We start from the raw sequence: 21,772 nt of genomic DNA, 5'->3' as shown, positions 1-21,772 counted from the left end.
TTTTTCCTCTTATAATTTTTATCCATCCATTGCTTTTATTTTCCTGTAATAGTATTAATATAGTTTTTATAGTATTTTTACATAACATCAGATCAAAAGTGTTTCTCCATGTAGCTGTACTGTGTTCATAGGGATTGTTTTTGGTGATTATATTATTTCATTCAGTGGCTATACCAAATTTAACTGTCCCTTTATTGTCGAATATTTAATTTGTTCCAGGTTTTCTTTTATGAATAATGCTGGGATGAGCATATATATGCCAATCACTTTATATTACCTTTTTTTGTTCTGTGTGATGTTTGCTTTTTATATTTGAACATAGGTACTAGCAAATAGTATCCCGTTTTCACTTCTTTGTGAATACTGAGTTGATCACATTAATTTAGGAACTTTTTTTAAAACCCTACAGAAATTATGGAGAAGTCGGGTGAGGAAGGAATGCCTGATCTTGCCCATGTCATGCGCATCTTGTCTGCGGAAAATATCCCAAATTTGCCTCCTGGGGGAGGTCTTGCTGGCAAGTAAGTAGAACAAAAAGAACTTTGAGTTTGTTTATAATTAATAATTAAAAGTTTTGGGTAAGAAGTACATCAATTACCTAAACATGAAATGGGTTGATGGTTTTTATACTAGAGAAGATCTATTTTATCTAAAAGAGATTGTTTTTAAAGGAATTATTTATCATACTCTGAGAATGAAAGTCCTTCTTTCCTGGGTAAATAAGAACAAATGGGTTGTGCAGGATCAAATTCTGAGTGAAATGTAGAAACTATGTTTTTGGCAAGTATTTAATGTCACAGTTAATTTTTGAGTGTAGTCAAGATGTATTATTTTAAATATTCAGGAGCTTAATAATTGTACTTTAATGAAACTAAAGCTAAATTATTTTTTAGGCGCAATGTTATTGAAGCTGTTTATAGTAGACTGAATCCACATAGAGAAAGTGATGGGGTAAGTTTTGTTTTATTTCTCAAGCATTTTAAATAATTTCATAATATAAATACTAGATACGAGTATATTCACATAATGAAATCTATAATAAATTACTGCTTTTATTTTAAGGAGTCAGTTAAAGTTTAAGGAAATGTATTGCAATGAAGGTAGAAATAAAATTCTTTTTTGTAGTATGTTTGTTGTCACTTAATGGGTATCAAATGCCTTTTTGTTTGGGCTGTGCTTATTTCCTCCCTGTATGTCTGCCTTCTCTTTCTCCCTTAAATCTTAATTTTGAAGCAAAGAATGTGCTTTTAAGTATCTCAGTTTCTCCTTTTGCTAGCATCACTGGAAGTTAGTGATAGTGAATGAGTTGTTAATTTAATAACCACACCTTTCAGTGCCCTTGTGTGCTCAGTTGAATACCTGAGGATAATTTCTTTCTAATCTCATTGTGCTGTGGGTTTATGTGTTGAACTGAGATAACCATTTTTGTTGTACGCTGCTGTGCTTTATCAGAGCAAATCTCTTTATCCCTTTACCTTCCTTAGAAATACTGATAAGCTGTCAGCTGCTCCTCTGCAGTTTTTGTTTTATTTACCAGGAGACAAAACAGTGTTGTTGTTTTTTTAAATTGCCCTAAACTTCAAAGATAGTAATTCAGATAAGTATTTTCTCAAAGGGTTTTTAAGTTTTTGGACATCTGAAATGAATAACTTAATTTTTAACATGTATGCTTCAAAGATTTAAGGGAGCCAGACTTAGTAATGAGCTTGCTGAGAAGAAATAGACTCACCCTCCAAGTCTCCAGCTTCTCTTGGCAGCCACTGGTAGAAATTATGTATCATCTCCGTTGCATCTTGTTTTCCAGATTCATTACTTCACAGCAATATCATAATTTCTTTTTTATTAACAGTAAACATGTCCTGTCAGAACGGAGAATTTTACAATTAATACGTTTTAGTGAATTGAGTGAAAGTGATACTATATATTGCTAATAACAGAATTTATATCTTGATCTAAAGCAGTGATTCTGAATCATGCTCTTGTGGCAGGTACCTCAAAATACTAAGAATTGTACCCAAAGCTGTGAAAATTAATTTTAAAATAAAAATATGTCATCTGATACATTTAGAAAATTCTAAATCAAACAATTGAGGATAGAATGTTGACATAACTAAAAAGATGGTGGTAATTGGGAGGCAGAGTGAAGCGAGTCTTACCTGTTCGGCTAGATTATAGGTCCATATAGCATTTGCCACTGTGGTTTGAGGAAATAAGCCCTCAAAAGTCAATTATTAACACATTTATTAGACATATAAATATTCCTGTTTCCTCATGTATTTGAAATGAAACCCTAGTGTGTAATCTTAAAAAATTATTTCATTATACCTTGCTGAATTTCTTGCTTCTCCAACAAGTTGGCTGCTTTTACTCCAAACAAGATTTTTAAAGTGTTTTATAGCCCTAAGTTTCTGTTAAACATATACCAAGGAGGATTTTTAAACTTTTTTTTTAAATTGAAAATACTTATACAGGGTAGTTTTATAGACAGTGAATGAATGGGCAACAGAACATGAAGTTACTGTGAAATGCTGAGACGTAAAACTTGCCTAAGTATGATTATTATATGACTACATAAATTAAGGAGATGTATAGGTAATCACGTTCATATATAAGCTTTCTATTAATATCAGCAGATCAAACAGTGACATCTACCATGTAGTGAATTGATATGGGGAGCAGACTACAAAACATAAGACATGGTCCCATCCCTAATCTAAATGCAGCTTGCAATATAGATATAAACACACAAGTTAAATAATAAAAATGTTTCACATCCTTTAGTGAAGTAAAAAGAAATGACAAAATCTAGGTTGTGATTATTTGCCATGTGACTTGTATAGTGATTGCTGGGAAAGTCAGGTTTTCAGAGAAAAGATAGGATTTGAAGAACAATTTGAGTGGCAGAAGTGAGATGAGGAGAGTGATTGTTCAGGTGGATGGGGGACAGCCAAGAACAAAGTAAAGGCTATCTTTGAAAGAAAGGACATCATTTTTACTAGCGCACAGTACTGCTGTGGTGAAAAAGAAGAATTTGGGATATCAGAAGTATTTTTGAAGAGACTTGAAGAGGACTTTTGAACTTTACATTTTAGATTTAAGAGCTGCCATATGTTTGGAGCATAAGAATGATAGACTCAAAGAAGTATCTGTAGTATTTTAATCTGTAAGAAACATGTGCAGTATTAAAGAGATACTGGAAGTTAAGTAGTTGTGAAATAATTAATTGCAGAGATCAGGATGATAACTGTAAATTCATTATTAGTAGACACATATGTGGGTTAGAGAAACTTCCTATTGATTATAAAAACTTAGCTTTTGCAGCCTGGAATCTTATTTTGGGAAACATGCCTTTATCCTTTCAGAATAATCATAACCTTAGAAAAATATTGAACCATAATCACAAGTAGCAGAAATGTACTAAAAAATACAGAAGCAGAAAAAAATGAAGAAATTATACATGTTTAACTAAATTACTAGCTCTCACCTTGACCTGCTATAGAAGTGAAGTAGGCACAGATATGCTCCATAAATGTGTCTTGACTTCATTAGATCTGTGCCACGTGGAAGATGTTGCCAGGAAATGCAGTGGCAGGAGCTGGTAGTTAATTTACAGAATGGGAAAGACGAGGGTGTGGTAGAAATTCAGAGGAGATGACAATTGAGGGGTTGTGTAAAATTAAATTTTTTAATAACAAATAATTTTTTTAGATAACTTGAAAAAAAGAATGCTAGTCAGAGTTAATCAGAGATTCATTTAGATTCCTAAAATGTCTGTAGCAGAAATGGAATTGTTCTGCTGTAAATGCCTATAAGTAGTACCATTAGAAATAGGGATTCATTCATTTTTCTTTAAAAAATCTTTTGGTTAATCTTTTGCTCAAAAAACTGAGTTGAATGTGTCAGAAATTAATTAAATCATTAAAATATATTCAGAAAGTCCACTAGGGCAATCTTATCAACTTTTTGGAATATGCTGTCTTTTTAATGTAAGCAATATTGTATTTTCCATACTTTTAAAATCAAAATCTATAGAAAAGAATCTATAATAGCAGGAATTCTTAAGGAGTTTGTGATTTCCCCAAAATGTTTTTGCAAGTATATTTATGTGTGTACATATATGCTCTTTAATGATGAGTATGTCTATGATTTTCATCAGTTCCTCAAAGGAGTCTGTGACCCCAAAAGAATAATCACCTAGAGGACCAGAAAAAGTAAACTTAATTTTGCTATAAGTTGTTCTTATATTAGGCCAAGCTCTGAGATCACCCTCTTTTTCTTCTTCTAAAATGCTAGTTTGTGTTTTTTAACTAGAATATAAATTCTATGAGATCTGAATCTTCGTCTGATTTATTATGGCTATGAAGTCCCAGCACTTGACAGCAGTGCCTGGCATATGGTGAGAGCTTAATTAATACTTGTTAAATAAGAAATATTTCTGTTTATTCATTTCTAGTAGTAGTTTGCTAAGACTATCCTTCAGTCATACAGTTAAAAAAATAATTTGAGTTTGTTAATTAATATGAGTAGTTTTGAACTTTATATTTTCCATGCAAAAATGTTAAGTTCTTTCCCTCAAAGAAGACTTACAATGCTTTTGAATTAGTGTACCACTGATCAAGTAGCTGTGTGAGTTGATGATGTTGCAAGGGTGAAGGGGGAACGTTCCGTGTGTGCGTGTAAACTCATAGTAATCGCAACACCCTTCCTATAAAGAAAAGACTGAGATGCATTAAGGTGAGGTAGCTAGCCCAGGATGCAAAGATAGGTAAGTAGTGTACTCAGGTTTGACCTTAAGTCAGAGTGACTCCAAACCTCTTCTCTTTACACCTTTCATGCTGCCTCTAGGAGATCACATATATGTCTCTCTATCTACTGTCCAAGAAAAATCATTTCCTATTCTTTGGTGAATCTCATGTTTAATAGTCTTATGTTACTCTGTTTTTGATGAGGAATATTTTATAAAGCTGTTAAAAATAAGCAGTCAAGCCTGGTTTCTTAGTTATTTTTCACTTAAATGTACATTTTTATTTTTCCTAATCAAAAACTTTTTAAGGTATTTGGATTTTTGAGAATGGGAAAAAGAAAAAAAGCCCCAAAGAATCTCCATATTCTGTTTTCACATCAAGTTTTATATAGTCTTTTAAATTTTATTTCATATAGATCAATTACAATAAAAATAGCTGCTTTGTACATTTTTGCGTCCCAGTTTTAGGACTTTGTGAATACTAGTTTTGTATAAATTGTTTCTTGCTTATTTTTTAACTGGTCAAAGCATTTTTTATGGAGAAGACCTACACTATTTGAAAATGGACTAACTTTAGTCACTGTTTTTTAAGGTATGATTTGACATCTCTTAGCTGTGTGGTTTTGACAATTTTAGTAACTCTTTTAAATTATTTCAAATTTATTAAATTTTACATGATCCTTACAAATAACATCTAACTTATTAGTTTATTCATTAGTCATTGTTAATTGTATTTCATGAAATCACATTGGAGAATCTTTAGTTCTAAAAATTATTTTTAGCTGATAGGGCATAGGACTCCACAAAAAACATAAACAATACATATTAGCATAATAAATATACTAGCATTCTTACTTCTTCCCACTGTTTTTAGCTAATCATTTGAAAAATTTTGCTTATGTCAAGTGAATTTTTAAAAATTCCTACAATTAATATTAGCTAGTGAAATTTTATTTTTTAAATGTGCTTAAACTTTTCCCCCTTTTGTTTGCTGTTTTATTTACCTAGATTCCCGTGTCTTATTTGGTGTATTTTCATCAGAGATTTGATTTTTAAGCTCTGCTAGTCTAGGTGACAGTAAAACCTTACAAATAGAAACGGGAAAATCCTAAATTCCCATCTCTGTAATTGCCTTAAGTTTATTTTGCTGAATAATTTGAACTATCTCATCTATATGATTTTTTTTGTCCTGTAATTTTATTTCTGTTTGTATATCAAGGACATATTTTACAAACTTTAATATGAAGTAATTTGTGATCTAGTTCCCCAATAATTTAAACCAGTATTTATTTAGTGTCTATTTATCTGAGGCACTTAAACTGTGCAAAAACTGTTCCTTACCATAATACATTCAGAAGACCACTGAGAAGGATATAGATGTTAGTTACATCTGTACACAAATCCAAGCTCTGTCACTTACTAGCATTGTCACCCGGACAAATAAATCTCTCTGAGCCTTAGTTTCTTCACGTAGAAAAATAGGGCTTCAGTGCCTATTACTTCGGGTACCTGTGAGGATTAAATGAAACTATATATATAAAGTTCTTAGCACAAACATTAATTTTCCATCCCTCTGTGGTAGGGAGGGTACTGAAAGTAATATGAAATTATCTTTACTTCAATGAGTTTATAAGTCTAATCGGAGAGACTTGCGAACAGTTGCGAGATGGAATTAATTGCTATGATAAGTGTGTATACTTGATGTGCTATATATGTATGAATTCAGGTAAAGAAAATGCAGCTAAATAATAGGTACCTTTTCTGATATTAATGAAAATCCATGAGTGATGTAATAGTATTTTGAAGAATCGAATGAAATGGCTGGGAAAGAGGTTTCACCCATCCATCATCTGTTCACCACAATAGGGAAATGTAATTTGCTGTCAGATAAAATGACATTTAAATGGGGCCAATAGCTCGAGTTCTTTTCAGTTTAGTGGTTCTATGATGCCAGCCGCTATAAATCCATGCCTACTTAATTTATAGATTTGATCTTAATGTGTTTTTTCGAAAAGCAACTACTTCTCCCCAACTATTGCTACTACAGCAGTTTGCAGGAACATAGATGATTACTGTAATAATAAAGGTGTCAGATGGAGAGTGAGAGGCACTTATCTTTTGAATCCCCTAAAATTGACTGAAATACAACCAATATAACAACCTTTGATCCAACCTTATCGATAAGTTCAAGTAAATAGAGTTATATTGTTTAGTCTATGACTGTGGTGCTCAACCTCAGAATCACTGTCAGACTTTTTAAAAAAGTCACCGCAACCCCACTGAATTTGAATATCGTGGCATGGAACTTTGGTATCGGGTAATTCTGATGTGAAAACCAGGGTTGATAATCACTTCCACTATGTGTAACATGTCAACTGCCCACTTGAAGCAGATTTTTTTTTTAATGTGCTAGAAGTTTTTTTTTTAAAAAAGGGAGTTGTTGCTTTGAAGTTTTCTTGTGGAGGCGAGGAGCTTTATCCCTCTTTGTGATACACTATCCAATAGAGAATTGCCTTTTGGAAGACCTGATTAAAAACTGATAAGCACTTATTGTTCCATCTTAGCCTTTCCTGGATAGATTCAAATGAGAAACTTTGTTTAGGGAAACGTGTTTAATTAGTACAGAAGAAAAGGTAAGGGGGAAAGTTAAAAAAAAAACCAAAAACCTTAACAGAGTATATTTTATTGTTATTTCCACACAGTATATTTTGAAAATTAGATAAAGTTATTTTGACAGTTAATGTGCTTAATGTAGAAAATTGGAGAATTCAAAGGAAAAAAAGCATCTGTAACTTCATTATGCGTTGTCATTATTTATATAGTGCTGTATTTCTTTTCCTACCAGGCAATTTATATATAATATATATAATGAACAAATACATGGACATACACAAGCAAACACGTAAAACATATGCTTTACACACTGTCATCTCTGGCTTTTTGCTGCAAGTGCACTTCAAAAAACAAAAACATTCAAGTACTCTCATTTTTCTATAAACATTGTCATTTATTATGTGGTTATACTAGTGTTTGTTGCAGAATTACAGAGTAACAGTCTCCCAAGATGGTTAAGAATTTCTCTCAGATCATCTGTATTAGTAACCTTTTCATTGTCCCAACATTTTATGACGAAAACTTCCAAATATACAGAAAATTGAAATGATCATAGTGAACACCTGTATACAAACCTTATATCTAGATTAAATAATTGTTAACATTTTACCATAATTGCTTTATCTCTTTATACATGTAAGCATATAAAGAGATACTTTTTTCCTTTTTTGGCCAAACCTTTGATAGCAAATTGCAAACATCATATTTTACCTCTAAATATTGGCATGTATCTCTTAAGAATGAGGACATTTTTCTACCACGTTTCCCCAAAAATAAGACCTAGCCAGACAATCAGCTCTAATGCGTCTTTTGGAGCAAAATTTAATGTAAGACCTGGTTTTATTTTACTGTAAGCCCAGGTCTAATATAATATAATAAAGTAAAATATAAGACTGGGTATAATATAATGTAATACCGGGTCTTATATTAATTTTTGCTCCAAAAGATGCATTAGAGCTGATTGTCCGGCTAGGTCTTATTTTCTGGGAAACACGGTACATAACCATAACTTGTATCTAAGAAAATTAATAATAAATTTTATAATATCTAACATCAAGTCCAAATTTTCCAAGTTGTCCCTAGAGTGATGTTTATAATTGTTATTTTGAACCATGGTCCAATCAGGTTGTGAGGTTATCGATCAAGTATATTAAACAAGCCTTTAATCAAGCCCCCACTTTTCCCCCCCTTGATACTGAATATGAAGAATCTGAGCCAGCCTTTTATAGGATGTCTTACATTCTGGATCGAATGATTGTTTTCTTGTGTTGTAACTTGATCCTCTTTTGCTGTTTCGTGTGAAGTAGAATTTAACTTTATTAGGTTTATATTAAACATTTTTGGCAAGAACCACAGGGACATGGCTCTGTACTCCTAATTCATCACATCAGGAGGCACATAATGTAAGGTTGTCTGGCTTTTAGTCTTTCAGCTTCACTGTGATCAGCTTGGATGTTAGAGCTTGTTCTACTAATGAGATTACAAGTAGCTACTATTGTAGAAACGTGTAGGTTCTCCAAAATTTAATAAAATATATAAAGGATAAGTAGTTACTCATACCTTATTATAATGGTTAGTATAATTTGTCTATTTTTATCTAGAGATATATTTTATTAAAATAGTTAAAGGAAAAAAGTAAAATTTTTGTCCACAAACTCTTTAATTTCCCCAAAATCAAGTTTAAGCTTATGTAGTTTTACATTTTGTATCTTCTACCTGTTATTTAGCAGAAATGATGAAGAAACTAATGTTCTAATGGCCTGCTTTTCTGTCCTTTCCTATTGCTTTACACACTAATTTCCTTTTATACTAAATCATTATAGCCAATTATTGTTTTTTTAATAAGTAAGTCAGTTTTAGGAAATGCTAATGTTGCTGTTGAATTCTAATAGCAGAGTAAATTTCAGATTAAACTTAAAATTACAATGTGATATAAGACATAAACTAGTTAATGGTAATTGCTAAAAATAACTTGAGATATTTCAGTTGGAAATTTTTATTGACACAAGTAAGACAATACTTATTTAATGCAATGTTCTCGTGTGTAGACTATATTACTCATGGTAGAGAAATGAGTGTTTTGCTGTGATATGTTATGAAATACATGTGATATCCTAGTTTGTCTACTGACACTGGGGTCTTGAATCTTAAAAAAAGGCCTCCGATGAAGCAGAGGAAAGTGGATCACAGGGAAAATTGGTGGAAGCTCTCAGGCAAATGAGAATTAATCATAGGGGAAACTACCGACAACTTCTGGAGGAGATGCTGACTAGTTACAGGCTAGCTAAAGTAGAGGGAGAAGAAAGCCCTGCTGAACCAGCTGCTACAGCTACTTCTTCGAACAGTGATGCTGGAAACCCAGTGACAATGCAGGAAAGCCATACTGAATCAAAAAGTGACCTTGCTGAATTAGACAGCTGTAATGAAGATGCAGGGACAAAGCTGGGTGGTGGAAAAATATGACTACTTCGTGGTGATATTTTTGTGATCCTTTGATTTGATGGTTTTTACTTAGGAAGTATAATGTATGCATTTATATAACCGTTTTGTTATTTGAATCTTGGTAAACTAGTTTTATTATATTCATTTATAGCCTTGTTTTTTTAAGAAGGCCTTTGCATACACCTTTATCAGACAGTTTAAAATTAACTATTTATAGTACTTTAAATTTAATAAAATTATATGTCATTTCATATTGTATGCCAGAGTTGTGGCTACCAGTTATTGAAGTCAGTAAATTCATACTAGATAGGATTAGAGATTACTGATTAGTGAGATTAAAATGTATTGTGGAAAAACTTGTTAATGTAGAATTATACTATTATTTTGCATATTAGTATACTCATAGTTAGCTTTGTAATAAATTTGTGTTTTCTTTAGTAATTTTAGTTCTTCTAAGAATGGCAGATGCTGGTCTGTAATTTTTTTTTCAAGGATGATTTGTGTGTTCTTTGACTTGTTTATATTTTACATCTCTGTAGTTTTATTTTTAGAAGTTCTGAGCTATTGGATGTGTGGTTATTTTTCCTTTCTCTGTATTCTTTATAAAACATAATTTTTGAAAAACCTGTGTATTATTCATATAGCTTTGGTTTGTATATTCTGTATAGACTAACTACATACATCAAAATGTATGTCAACCAAGTGTTTAGAATGAATTATAAGTGTTTAAGTCCAAATAAAGCATGTGATGTGGAATAATCTATGCATGTTGTACTTATTTTTAAATTATTTAAAAATAAAACAGGCTTGGTATATTGGAAAAATACCAATTAGAAATTCGTTTATATTTATATAAAATTTAGAAAACGTCTGGCTTGCCCTTTTTCATTAACTAAAAAAAAATTGAGATGTCTTGCTTAAAGTGAATCAGTTTTTTTCCTTACCCCTTTTTGTGGTACAAAACAGAATGGACACACATAGACATGTCAGAAAATTGCCATGGTGAGCATTTTAAAGATTGCAAGACTGTCAACTTCGCTGCAGGTGTTCATCAGATACTAATAAGCGCAAGAATTATGGGGTATTTTAAATAGAGCAGATACAAGTTTTGCCTTTGTTAAAATGGATTTTAAAAGTACAGATAACTGTTAGTCACATGGGAAACCATTTCTTAAAACAATTATTTTGTGAATGTAGACATTAACTTTTCTTCTTCGTGTTTATATTTATGATGTGTCTAAAGTTGCTTAAGGTACCATAAGTTGAAATTTCGGAATCTTCAGAGGTTACTGATGTTTCAATCATATTTTTCTAATGCTGGAATACTTTTAAGTGGTATAAGAGGAAGGCATTTAGTGGAGAGGGGAGGAAAAAACAGCCAGTTATCTATATTGTATCCATGGGTATACACACAATATACAATACACACACCTCTCTGTAAAAGTACCTTTTCAAACGAAGGTAATTTGTTCATCTAATTTTGTTTTTTTGAATTCAATCCAACCTGGAAGTGGTGTAGGTAAATAATAATAATAATATTCTTCCTTTTCTCTTCCTGTAGGGTGCTGGAGATCTAGAAGACCCATGGTAGCCTTATAAACCTTCTAAAATGCTTTTGATTCTGAAAATTGGGGGAAAAAAAACTTTTAATCACAATTTTCTTCAATACAAGGGAAAAATATTCTTGTGGATTTCCAACGTTTTGTGATACGAGCCGAAAATCATTAGCATTTCCCATCATTTGTTCACATTTGTGTTTTCTGATAATGCCACTTGTAGCATTGCCTGTACTGCAGTATTTTTGCCAACCTCAGGCATACCGGTAACATCTGTATTGAACTTGTGGCCCTAGAAACCAATGGAGTCACATCACCACAAATAACTATTGGGCCTGAGGTGCATGGGAATATAGTTAGCTGTTCTCTGAAGATACATTATGTTTTTTTTTTTTAAATGACACAACATATAAGCATGTAAGAGTAAAGAATTATATGAGATGTTCCTTTTTTCAGTTCACCAAGTTGGAAGCCTTTTGCAGCTCTGTGGCTTGAAATTTCATTTGAGCAATTTACTATAGGATATATATTTATTAATTGTTATTTAATTTTTTTCCAATTTTACCTGTATTACCAAACTGGGTTCTCCAATAATGTCCAAATTGTAATGTTGCCTGCTTCAAGATAAAGTGTATTTGGCAATAATATTATAAACCCTTACAAATTTTATGCATGTATTTACTACATCCTTCAAATCTCACTAGAAAATCTTTGAAACCAAATGGATTAATTTATGGCTATTTATAATTTGCTTTGACATCTCACTGCTGCAAATTTTTTAAATGATGAAATTTGCCTTTATAATGTAAATTGTGATTTTTGTTTTACATGTGGGTTTCTATAGTTTTAATTTTTCAGCTTTTAAGATACAAGTTTTGTGTAATTTGGTATAATTTTTAATTGTTTATGTTATTTTAAAAGCTCAGAATATCACATTGAAATGACTATAAATACATTTAAAATTATCTATTTTAGATCTAAGGAAATATTACAGAGATATTTTCATGGGTTCAGTAACCTTTCATTTTATAACATTGGGCACGGTACAGAGTGGCTGTCACATAAGGTACTTGAAGATTATTAGTTTAATTCTATTTTTACAATAACCTTGAATTCTTTTTGAGTTTTGCATGTATCCTATTAATGCTGAACATGAGAGTAAAATATTTATCTAAAAGAAGCTGTTGGGGAAGGAGAAGCAATGAATGTATTCATTCGTACACGGCTTACATGTTGTGGATGCTTTGTAAACATTTCCCTATCTGTTTAAATTGTGTTTCAGCAGGATATAATTGCCCTTGTGTGTAGTTAAAATGAGTCATCATCTGGTCCTAAGTGAGATGGAATTCATGATATTTTCTGTAACATTTTCCTGAAGCTGTTTCTGGAGAGCCACACAGTTGAATTCAGCTTCCTTGATCATTTGATTTATTGTGCACCTGATTTTTGGTCTAAAAGGAATTATTGCCACGATATATTTTATTTATTCTTTAGATTTTAGCCTTGTAAGTTAAAGTGCTTTACATGATGATGTTAAAAGCTATTTGTCCCTTTAGTGGGTTTGGGGGGCTGTTAAAAGATAGGGAATGAAGAATGCAAAATGGTTTATTGTTCCAGCTGTCCACTCTGATCCAACCCTGTACTGACAGTACCTTTCCAGTATGATATTGTGATGTTTCATACAATGCAGTGAACATAACCAACTTGTTACCTAAATAAAGAATTGATAAAAACAGTGTGACACATTACTATTTGGTATGATTTTTTAACATAGAAGTCCAGTGTTGAGTGTTATTTTAACCATTTTATATAGTTAGAATATTTATTGTGAAATGTTTCATACAAAACTGTAGGCAAATTATAATCCCAACGAATTAACCAAACTGTATAGGACAATACCAGTTAACTTCTCACTCCCAAAACGTTTTCTATACCACTTTTAAAAATCTTTCTCGGGGGGTTTTAGTGGCCCTTGAAATACAAATGATGTGTGAGTTAGCAAAAGAAAAACCCATAGTCAGTGTTTAAACATCTGAGCTCCCTAATCTAGCTGTTCTAAAATATTTTGGTCTCAGGACACATTTAAATACTTAAAAATCCCAAAGTATTACATACTTGAAGATCCCAAAGAACATTTGCTTTTGTGAGGTATCTGTTGGAATTTATTGTGTTAAAAAATAAAACCATTGCCTGTTAACATAAATAGCATTGTTTATTAAAAAAAAAAAAATATTTTCCAAATCTAAAAAGCACTTGTTTCTGTTTTTCTAAATCCTTTAATGTTGGGCTCGATTCTTGTATCTGCTCCTGCATTCAGTTTGTTGCTGTGTGGTGCTTTGAAGTATATGAAGAAATCTGGCCTCACATAAATACATATTTGGAAAAGAATATTTTAATAGATTCAGATAATTGTGGATATTCCTCTGATACGTATCAAAACTTCAAAATTGGTAATTTCTTGAAGGTTAGTTGAAGTCTGAGATCTGAAACTTATTCAAACTTTGTACTCTTACGTAAAATGTATTTGATCTGTCTGGCAGTTTGAATGGACTTCTACTCCTACATGACTGTGACATGCATTGCTCATTTGGAAAAGACTGTTTCATCGAATTAAACGCAGTTCTTTAAAATAGTGACAAGTTATTAAGCAGTGTTTAACATTTTTTTGGTTAATACAACTGATCTCATCAGAAAAATCTTTTAAGTGTTGGGAAGCTGTCAAGCTCATGGTGATGGATACAGATTTTTCAAAATTCTAATTTTAATTTGAAAGCTGAAATTTTATCTTTGGCAACAAGTATTGTCAGTTGTTTTCCTTACATGATGGGCTTACTTCATTCGTTTTAAAGAAAATGCCTGCTAAATAGCCATAGCCTGTCAGTCATTCTTTCAAGTAAAAATTGTGTTCCATGAAGAGTGGCTAGTTCCGCTCCCATCTGAAATCCCTGCATGCGACACCTTCAGCGTGCTGTAGAACCAGTGCTTCCCATTTCATCATACAGGATATTAAAAAGATGAGTACCCAAGGATAAAATTGTAATAAAATCAGTTTTTAGTGCTTCATCAAGAACACTGAACCGAAGCTGGCTTCCCCCCTCCCCTTTTTCTTTGTGAGTGCAGCAGTGAAGGTATAATAGCGAATAATTTGTTTGGTGCTACTGCTGTTTTGATTTGTACCAAGGTGTCTGTAGTTTAGCCACCATTTCTTGCACAATCAGTGCAAGTGTCAATACTCTGAAAAAGTATTATTAAGAAAATTGTTTTGATTTCATGGACCTCCTTGAAAGATTCTCTGGAATCCCCCAGACTTTCAAAATTGGTTCCCTCATCCTTTGGACATATTCATAGTGTGTTCATTTGTTCCAGACATCACAATATGACAGTAAGTGAATGTTAAGTCGTGCAGATCTGACATAAAATTTACTTGGGGGAGAGGTGGTGGCTCTATGGTTATTGTTACACTGAAACTTAGAAAGCAAGATAAACAAGGAGGAATCTAAATAGTGTGCTTTTTTTCTCCCAGAGTATTCCTGTGATGGGCTTCAACTTGGAAAACTCATGACTTAAGGTTTAACTTAACAATAGAGTTGATTTTCATAGGGCATATATTTGGACCGTTTTAATCTTTTAGGGTGTCTTCAATGACTAGATTTGTGATGTTTCTTTTAAAAGGTCTCAGTTCTATATTGAATTTTTAAATTCATATTTTAGAAAAAAAGACGACAACTGAGATGTCACATCAAGTTGGTCAGGTAAAGACAGGACTTTTTTAATGATAATTAAGTGGATCAGGACTTTATACTAAAGTTTTTTTGTTAGGTTTTGCAGTTTTCTCAACATTCAGTAAGGTTAGGGAGAGTTGCCACGGATGTGTTAGGAAAAAAAGAAAAACATTTCTGTCACGTGTTGTTTCTTGCCCAATTATGAGGCTTGTTGATTATAAAACATTTACTTAACATCACTTGTTACTTGAGTTTTTGGTTTTAAATGTGTTTGTATAACCAAGAGTAACTACAACTCTTCGTTTCACCTATAGTCAGTTTTGTTTTCAGATGTGTGGGATTCAGTTGGGATTTGATGTATTTTCATAGTGCTCTCAGGTTCTGTCCAAATAGCTAACTAGACACTTAGTCCTCCTAAGAAACCATAGCATAATTTAAAACTAAGATGTAGGTTGGTTGCCAATATAGGGGGGAAAACAAAACATTAGCATACCTATCTAAAAAAACTCAGTTTATTTGGGCTTCTTTATGTAGTAAATATTGAAACATCAAGTTGCATATTGAGATTTAGTTTTAAAATAACCTCTCATTTTGAAGGAAAAGCAAAGAATCTAAGCAACAAATGACTAAGCTGTTTCACCATTAGTTTATTAGTAGCCTCAGTACGGTTTATGACCATGATTCAATATCTGAATGCTAAATGTAGAAATACTTTGGGAGTTGCACTGTCGTTGATAGATGATCTTCCTATATGAAAAGGATGGTGCCGTCATACCCCTTGAGGTCCATTTTTTCTAGGACCTCAGGCTTCACAATAATACTAGTCCATTTGAGCCTCTTCCCATATTTCCTCTTCCAGATTATCTTTATTTGTTTTGTGTAAGTAATAAAAGCATATGATAAAGATTTTAGAACCATGTTTTGCGTGGCTAAAAGTATTTGGTGAAGATAGCATATTGTGTTTTTTTTTCACATTAAAATGTATAATGTGCAGAAAGTCCATTGTATTTGTAAGATGGTCAAATGTTGATGTAATCATTAGAATTTAAGTTAGGATTTAATTTCAAAGCAATTCTGGGAGTTTGCTTTTGCAAGTCAATTTTTTTTTTTTTTTTTTGCAAGTCAATTCTTAGTGGTTATTTGCATTGAACTTTTTTTTTGTTTTTTTTTTTAAAGATATTATTGGGGAAGGGGAACAGGAGTTTACTGGGCAACAGTGTGTACTTCCAGGACTTTTTTTTCAAGTCAAGTTGTTGTCCTTTCAGTCTTAGTTGTGGAGGGCGCAGCTCAGCTCCAGGTCCAGTTGCCCTTGCTAGTTGCAGGGGGTGCAGCCCACCATCCCTTGCGGAGTCGAAGCGGCAACCTTGTGGTTGAGAGGATGCGCTCCAACCAACTGAGCCATCCGGGAGGCAGCTCAGCTCAAGATGCTCTGTTCAATCTTAGTTGCAGGGGGCGCTTCCCACCATCCCTTGGGGGACTTGAGGAATTGAATTGACAACCTTGTGGTTGAGAGCCCACTGGCTCATGTGGGAACCGGCAGCCTTCAGAGTTAGACGCATGAAGCTCTAACAGCCTGAGCCAACAGGCCGGCCCCTGCATTGAAGTTTTTATGCTCGATTGTTTTAAGATTTTTTTCTGTTCAACTTTGGGAATTACGTATTCTTTAAGCTTTAATGAAAATACTAAGCAAGTGTTTATTTTTGCCCATTGTTTTGGTGATTTATGTATGTTACATTGTGGTCTAGAAGTGAAGCAATGTAACTACTAATACAGAATAAATTGACTTTCAGGCAGCATCACCAGCAATTCTCATTTCTTGCTAATTTCTTGGCTATAATATCTTCTCCCTCTGGTTTTTTTGTTTCAGCTTTGTTTCCTCGCAAACACTTCTGTTAACTGTATCATTTCCCACTCAGATATAATTGTAAGTTCTGCTCTTCTAGTTCAGGAATGAGGGGTGTATAATCTTGGTGTTAGGAGGTTAGTTATTAGTTATTATCTCTTCGTATCTGTAACTTTTATATATGAGTAGAATCAAAAGTGGGTTTTTTTTCCTTTGACTAATAACCCTATAATATTTGCAACAGTGATTTCTTTAGTGATTAGATCTGTACCACAAATGTATTCTTTTATTCTTCCCATATAATATCTACCTGTAATGAAAATACTTGGGCATGTATTTGAGGCGAAGAAGACCAGTACAAGCCAAGAATTACTCTAATATATGGGTCTGAAAACCTTAACTCTCCTGGGCCATTTATGCTTATTTTTACTTGTGCACTAACTATAAAGAAAGAGGTGGTTTTCCTTCCTTTGTAAGTCTTGAAAACATGAAATGCAGTTTATTTTGACAAAAGTTGCACAATGATTTAAAGGACCATGGATTTATTTGCCTGAGATTTTGCCAATAAATGTAAGTAAATTGATACAGTATTAGGTTGGTGCAAAAGTAATTGCGGTTTTTGCAATTTTTTTTTTTAACCTTTTAAACTGCAATTATTTTTGCACCAACCTAATATAAAGCAAAACCGGGTCTTTATTAATATTTGCTCCAAAACATGCATTAGAGCTGATTGTCCGGCTAGGTCTCATTTTCAGGGAAACATGGTAGTTCTGCTTTTTTCTGTGTCAACTTGTTGGGATTCCAGCTAAGATTTAATTTGAATAAAGGTTCTTTGACTTTGAAAAGTTTGAAAACTGCGAAGACTCAGAGAGTGTAAATATGACTAAGCAAATGAACATCGACAGTTACTTTTCTACAAGAAAGGAAAGGAGCGGTGTTTCATTGAACTGTAAATGGCATTTACAGGTTTTGAATTGGTGATCTACCTGTATTGTGATGTAGTTGTATTTCGAAGGTGGGGAAGGGTAAGTGGGTTAGACCAAGAGTCAGATACCACCTCCTCACCCTTTACCCCCACCCGTCCACCCACCATGTTTGGTTACTTTTGATTTTGGCAGGGGGTATGTTAGGGAAAAAAGGGTGTTGTTACTCCTGACCTGAGGTTGGAATTTATCTGCTCACATTATTATCTCTATATCCCATTTTGTAAAAACAGCTAATGGTTACACAAAAAGATAAACCGGTATAGTACTCCTTGGTGTGACTATACCACAATGGATCCATTTCTCCATTGAGGGATATTTAGGTTATTTGCAACTTTTTTAGTATTAAAGGGATGCAGTGGGCATCTGGTGTGTGTCCCTCGCGCACATGTACTAGTGTTTCTCTAGTGTTTGCCTAGAATGAAATTACTAGGTTATAGGGTATACTATCTTCAGGTTAATAATGCAAACATACTATAATAATCTTTATTAATAATCTTAATAAACCTTAAGATTATTAAGGTGTAATCTTAATGACACCTTAGTACAATAAAGGTGTACTAAGTTAAACTTCCATTAGAAAGGTATGAACATTCCTATTCTGTCCTGCCCCATCCTCAGTAACACTTGATGATGTCACACTTTAAATTTGCCAGTTAGGTGAATATGAAATATTTAGTATCATTTAGTTTGTATTTCTGATTATATGTAAGGTGACCGACCATCTTTTGCCTTTTTTGTGTGGGCCATTTGAGTTTTCTCTGATCTGAATGCTCATACTCTGCCCATTTTTCTTCTGTTTATCTTTTTTTCATGTATTTAGAGTTTTTTGTTTAATCTGTATACTAATTCCTTGGTACGTGTGTTGCAAAACCTAGTCTCTGTTATTTTTTACATTTGTATATGGAGTCTTGTTATTTATCAATCTGTGATTTGTGCCATTGTCTTCCCATGTTTAAGAAATCATTGCCCTCTCCAGTTTGTATAGTCTCTGTTTTTGTTTTAAAGGCTTCCCACCCTCCAAGCACACAGATTTAGGTTTTCAATTCATCTTGAATTTAATGTTATATATAGTATGAAATGAGGAAGCTTTTTTTTTTCCATACAGCCAGCTAATTGTGCCAGCCCTGTCAGATACCAATTCCCCATCTATGTATGATCCAGTTCTAGTTCTAAGTTCAGTTCTGTTGTCTTTTTGCCTAACCTTATGCAAATACCACACCATTTTAATTACTGTAGCCTCATAAATGCAGATACATGGAAGGTAGGTATTGTGTTCTCATATAAACCTAGTTCCTTTCAATAAAACTAGAGTTAATAATCCACATTCTCTAATTTTTTAAATTTAATTTTATTAGTTTCAGGTGTACAAAAACAGCATAGTGTTTAGACATTTACACCCCTCATAAAGTGATAACCCCAACAAGTCTACTACCCCTCTGACATCATACATAGCTATTAAAATACCATTGACTATATTCCCTATGCTGTAGTTTACAGCCTGTGAATATGTATATATGTATAAAGTTGACATTCAATAAGGAAATAACTTTGATGGTAAACTTGATAATTTTGGGTATTAGGAAGTAGTATCTCTTTTTTTGGAGACTACATTTCAAGTTACGTGGAGTGATTTTTCCTTGTATTTAAAACCTTTCTCAAATTACACATATCATACATTGATGACTCTGCCCATCCAAAAGTTTTTTCTACCCGTATAATTAATTGTTAGTCACATTCTCTAATTCTTAATGACCTGCATTCATCTGAGGATCTAATATTGAAAATGGTGCACCCTACTTATGAAAATTACTTTGTGTGTTCTGTTGCATATTTACAATTGTGGTACTGCCCCACTCACTCCAGTTCTTTCCCTTCACCATAAGGCTGGACCAGTAACAGTGCCCTGCCTTACTATGTGGGAGCCTGAGGCAAGGGGAAAATTCAGTGATAACAACTGTATTTAAAATTAATGGCTTTTGCATTAGTTTTGATTTTTAAATGTTAAAATTTTTCCTTGATTACTGAACTTTTTAGATGTTTTTCCCCAAGGCCAGTGCCTCACTCCCATCACCGTTTGAAGTGACTGTCTCTAGACTATTTTCCTGATTTAAGGCAGATGTTTATGGAGGAATGCCTCAACCTACTAGTACCCTTTACATAAAATTTTTTTCTGGGGTGCTTAGTGAAATGGAAGGAGGGACTGGCTAAGAAGAGAAGCCTGTGCTCCAGCCGCAGCCAAGTGTTACTGGCTTTGCTTCCTTAGGCAGGTGGGGCAGTCTTTTAAGACTTGGAAAACAATGCTGAGAGAAACAAAGTTCCAAAAGGATGTCATTTCTATAAAAGCTTAAATCTCCAAAATGCATTCTTTTCTTCCTATTTTAATATCTTCGAGAAGCATCTTCAGTCAGTGGCGTCTTAACAATTGCCACTGGTTAGGCAGCTGTCATGGCACAATTGCACCAACTTGGTCATAGCTATTCCTATTTCAATTCCACAATTGGTTTTTGTACACTGTTGGAATTGTGTTAAGTTTAAATGCTGTTTAAAATGTCTTCAGAATGATTACACTAGGATTTAACATAGAAGCAAAGTTTTTGTGTTAGCAAAACACAACGTAAGATTTTTTTTTAAGTCTAAGTTAAAAATGTGTTACAATAAGTATAAAACAATCCTAAGTGTTACTAAAGCATTGTTTCGTAGTTTAAGTGGAAGCATTCTTTTTCTTAATTATACATTCAAAAATGGTACATCATAATGGAATCTTAGAGTTGGTGGAATAAGATATAATTTATTGATATATGTGTAAAACATGTATGGGAATAATACATTAATTTAGGACAGTGGTTACTTCCTCAGAAGCATTGGGAAGTGTGAGATATTTATTTTATCCATCCACCCCCAAGTAAAGATAAGAAGATGTTAACACCTGTTATATCTGGGTAGTAGGTATGGGTGTCTTACAATCTTTTCTATAATATTCTGTATTTTTGAATTTTTTATAAAATTGAATTTAAACTAAAAGAAACTACATGAATTCAGTGGTCCTGAGTTGCCTTCTGGGAAGAGGGTACCAGTTTATATTCCCAACAGTATACAGAAATGCCCATGTTTTGTGCTTCCTTGTGAGTGTTGCACATCGCCAGTCTGGTGGGTAAAATATTGTAATTTATGATTTTCTTGATTTAATTCCCAATTATTTGGTTACTAGTGAGAGTGAACATCTTTCTCTTATTTTTGGCTAATTATATGGCTTTTATTAAAGCCCATTCACATATGTTGCTTATTTTCTATTGACAGGTATCGTTTTTCTTATTTGTGAGAGTTATTTGTGTACTTAGGAAGTTACCCATTATTCTGTTACATATGTCGTGGATTATATTCCCCAGTTCACTACTTGCCTTTCAGTTGTTTGGGGTTTTTTTAAATATGGATATCAAGGAATAGGACTAAGAACAAGGCAGGTCTGAAATGACCTAATGCCTGAAAAGCTACAAGCTCAGTAGCATAGGTTTTGTTCCCCCAAAATCTTATATCATGCTACTCTGTTTCTGTGATTTTTCTTACACAATAACTTTGTTTCTATGCCAGCTTTTCCTAGAGGCAGAATAAAAGCTCTCTACTCACTGTGATTGGAGAAGCACTAGAGAGAGCTAAGATGCTCTGATCTGAAGAGTATTGGATGGCTCTCTCGGGTCAAAAATACTCCGTTTTACCCTCCAGATACAGTTTTAAGTCAAATATAGTGGGGGATTTTAATTGAAGTAAAACTTACAGTAAACTGCAAAGATCCTAGGTGTTCAGTTTGATAAGTTTTGAGAGGTGTCTCTTGGTTTTGCATTCAAAGGATTGAGAATTTTATCATTTTC

At 33.1% G+C, this 21,772-nt stretch overlaps 1 protein-coding gene across 3 annotated transcripts in view; it reads left to right on the top strand.

Moving 5' to 3' along the window:
- The window catches only part of PPM1B (protein phosphatase, Mg2+/Mn2+ dependent 1B), a 64,218-nt gene extending 50,221 nt beyond the window's left edge, over positions 1 to 13,997 (top strand). Inside the window, exons 4-7 of one of the 3 annotated variants that reach the window (XM_081068795.1) lie at positions 410 to 521; positions 894 to 951; positions 4,312 to 4,396; positions 9,515 to 10,565. In XM_081068795.1, coding sequence (XP_080924921.1) covers positions 410 to 521; positions 894 to 951; positions 4,312 to 4,362 — 221 coding nt within the window. In that variant the 3' untranslated portion in view covers positions 4,363 to 4,396; positions 9,515 to 10,565. Of the gene's footprint in view, positions 1 to 409; positions 522 to 893; positions 952 to 4,311; positions 4,397 to 9,514; positions 10,619 to 11,360 lie in introns of those variants that run through there. The other 2 variants (XM_081068796.1, XM_081068794.1) reach the window with 2 other exon arrangements.
- The last annotated feature ends 7,775 nt before the right edge of the window (positions 13,998 to 21,772 follow it).

This window comes from Rhinolophus hipposideros (genome assembly GCF_964194185.1).
Source record: "Rhinolophus hipposideros genome assembly, chromosome: 12".
NCBI classification, from domain to species: Eukaryota; Metazoa; Chordata; class Mammalia; order Chiroptera; family Rhinolophidae; genus Rhinolophus; species Rhinolophus hipposideros.
The sequence above is the reverse complement of the archived record's forward strand: the minus strand, read 5'-3'. Positions and strand labels throughout refer to the sequence as shown.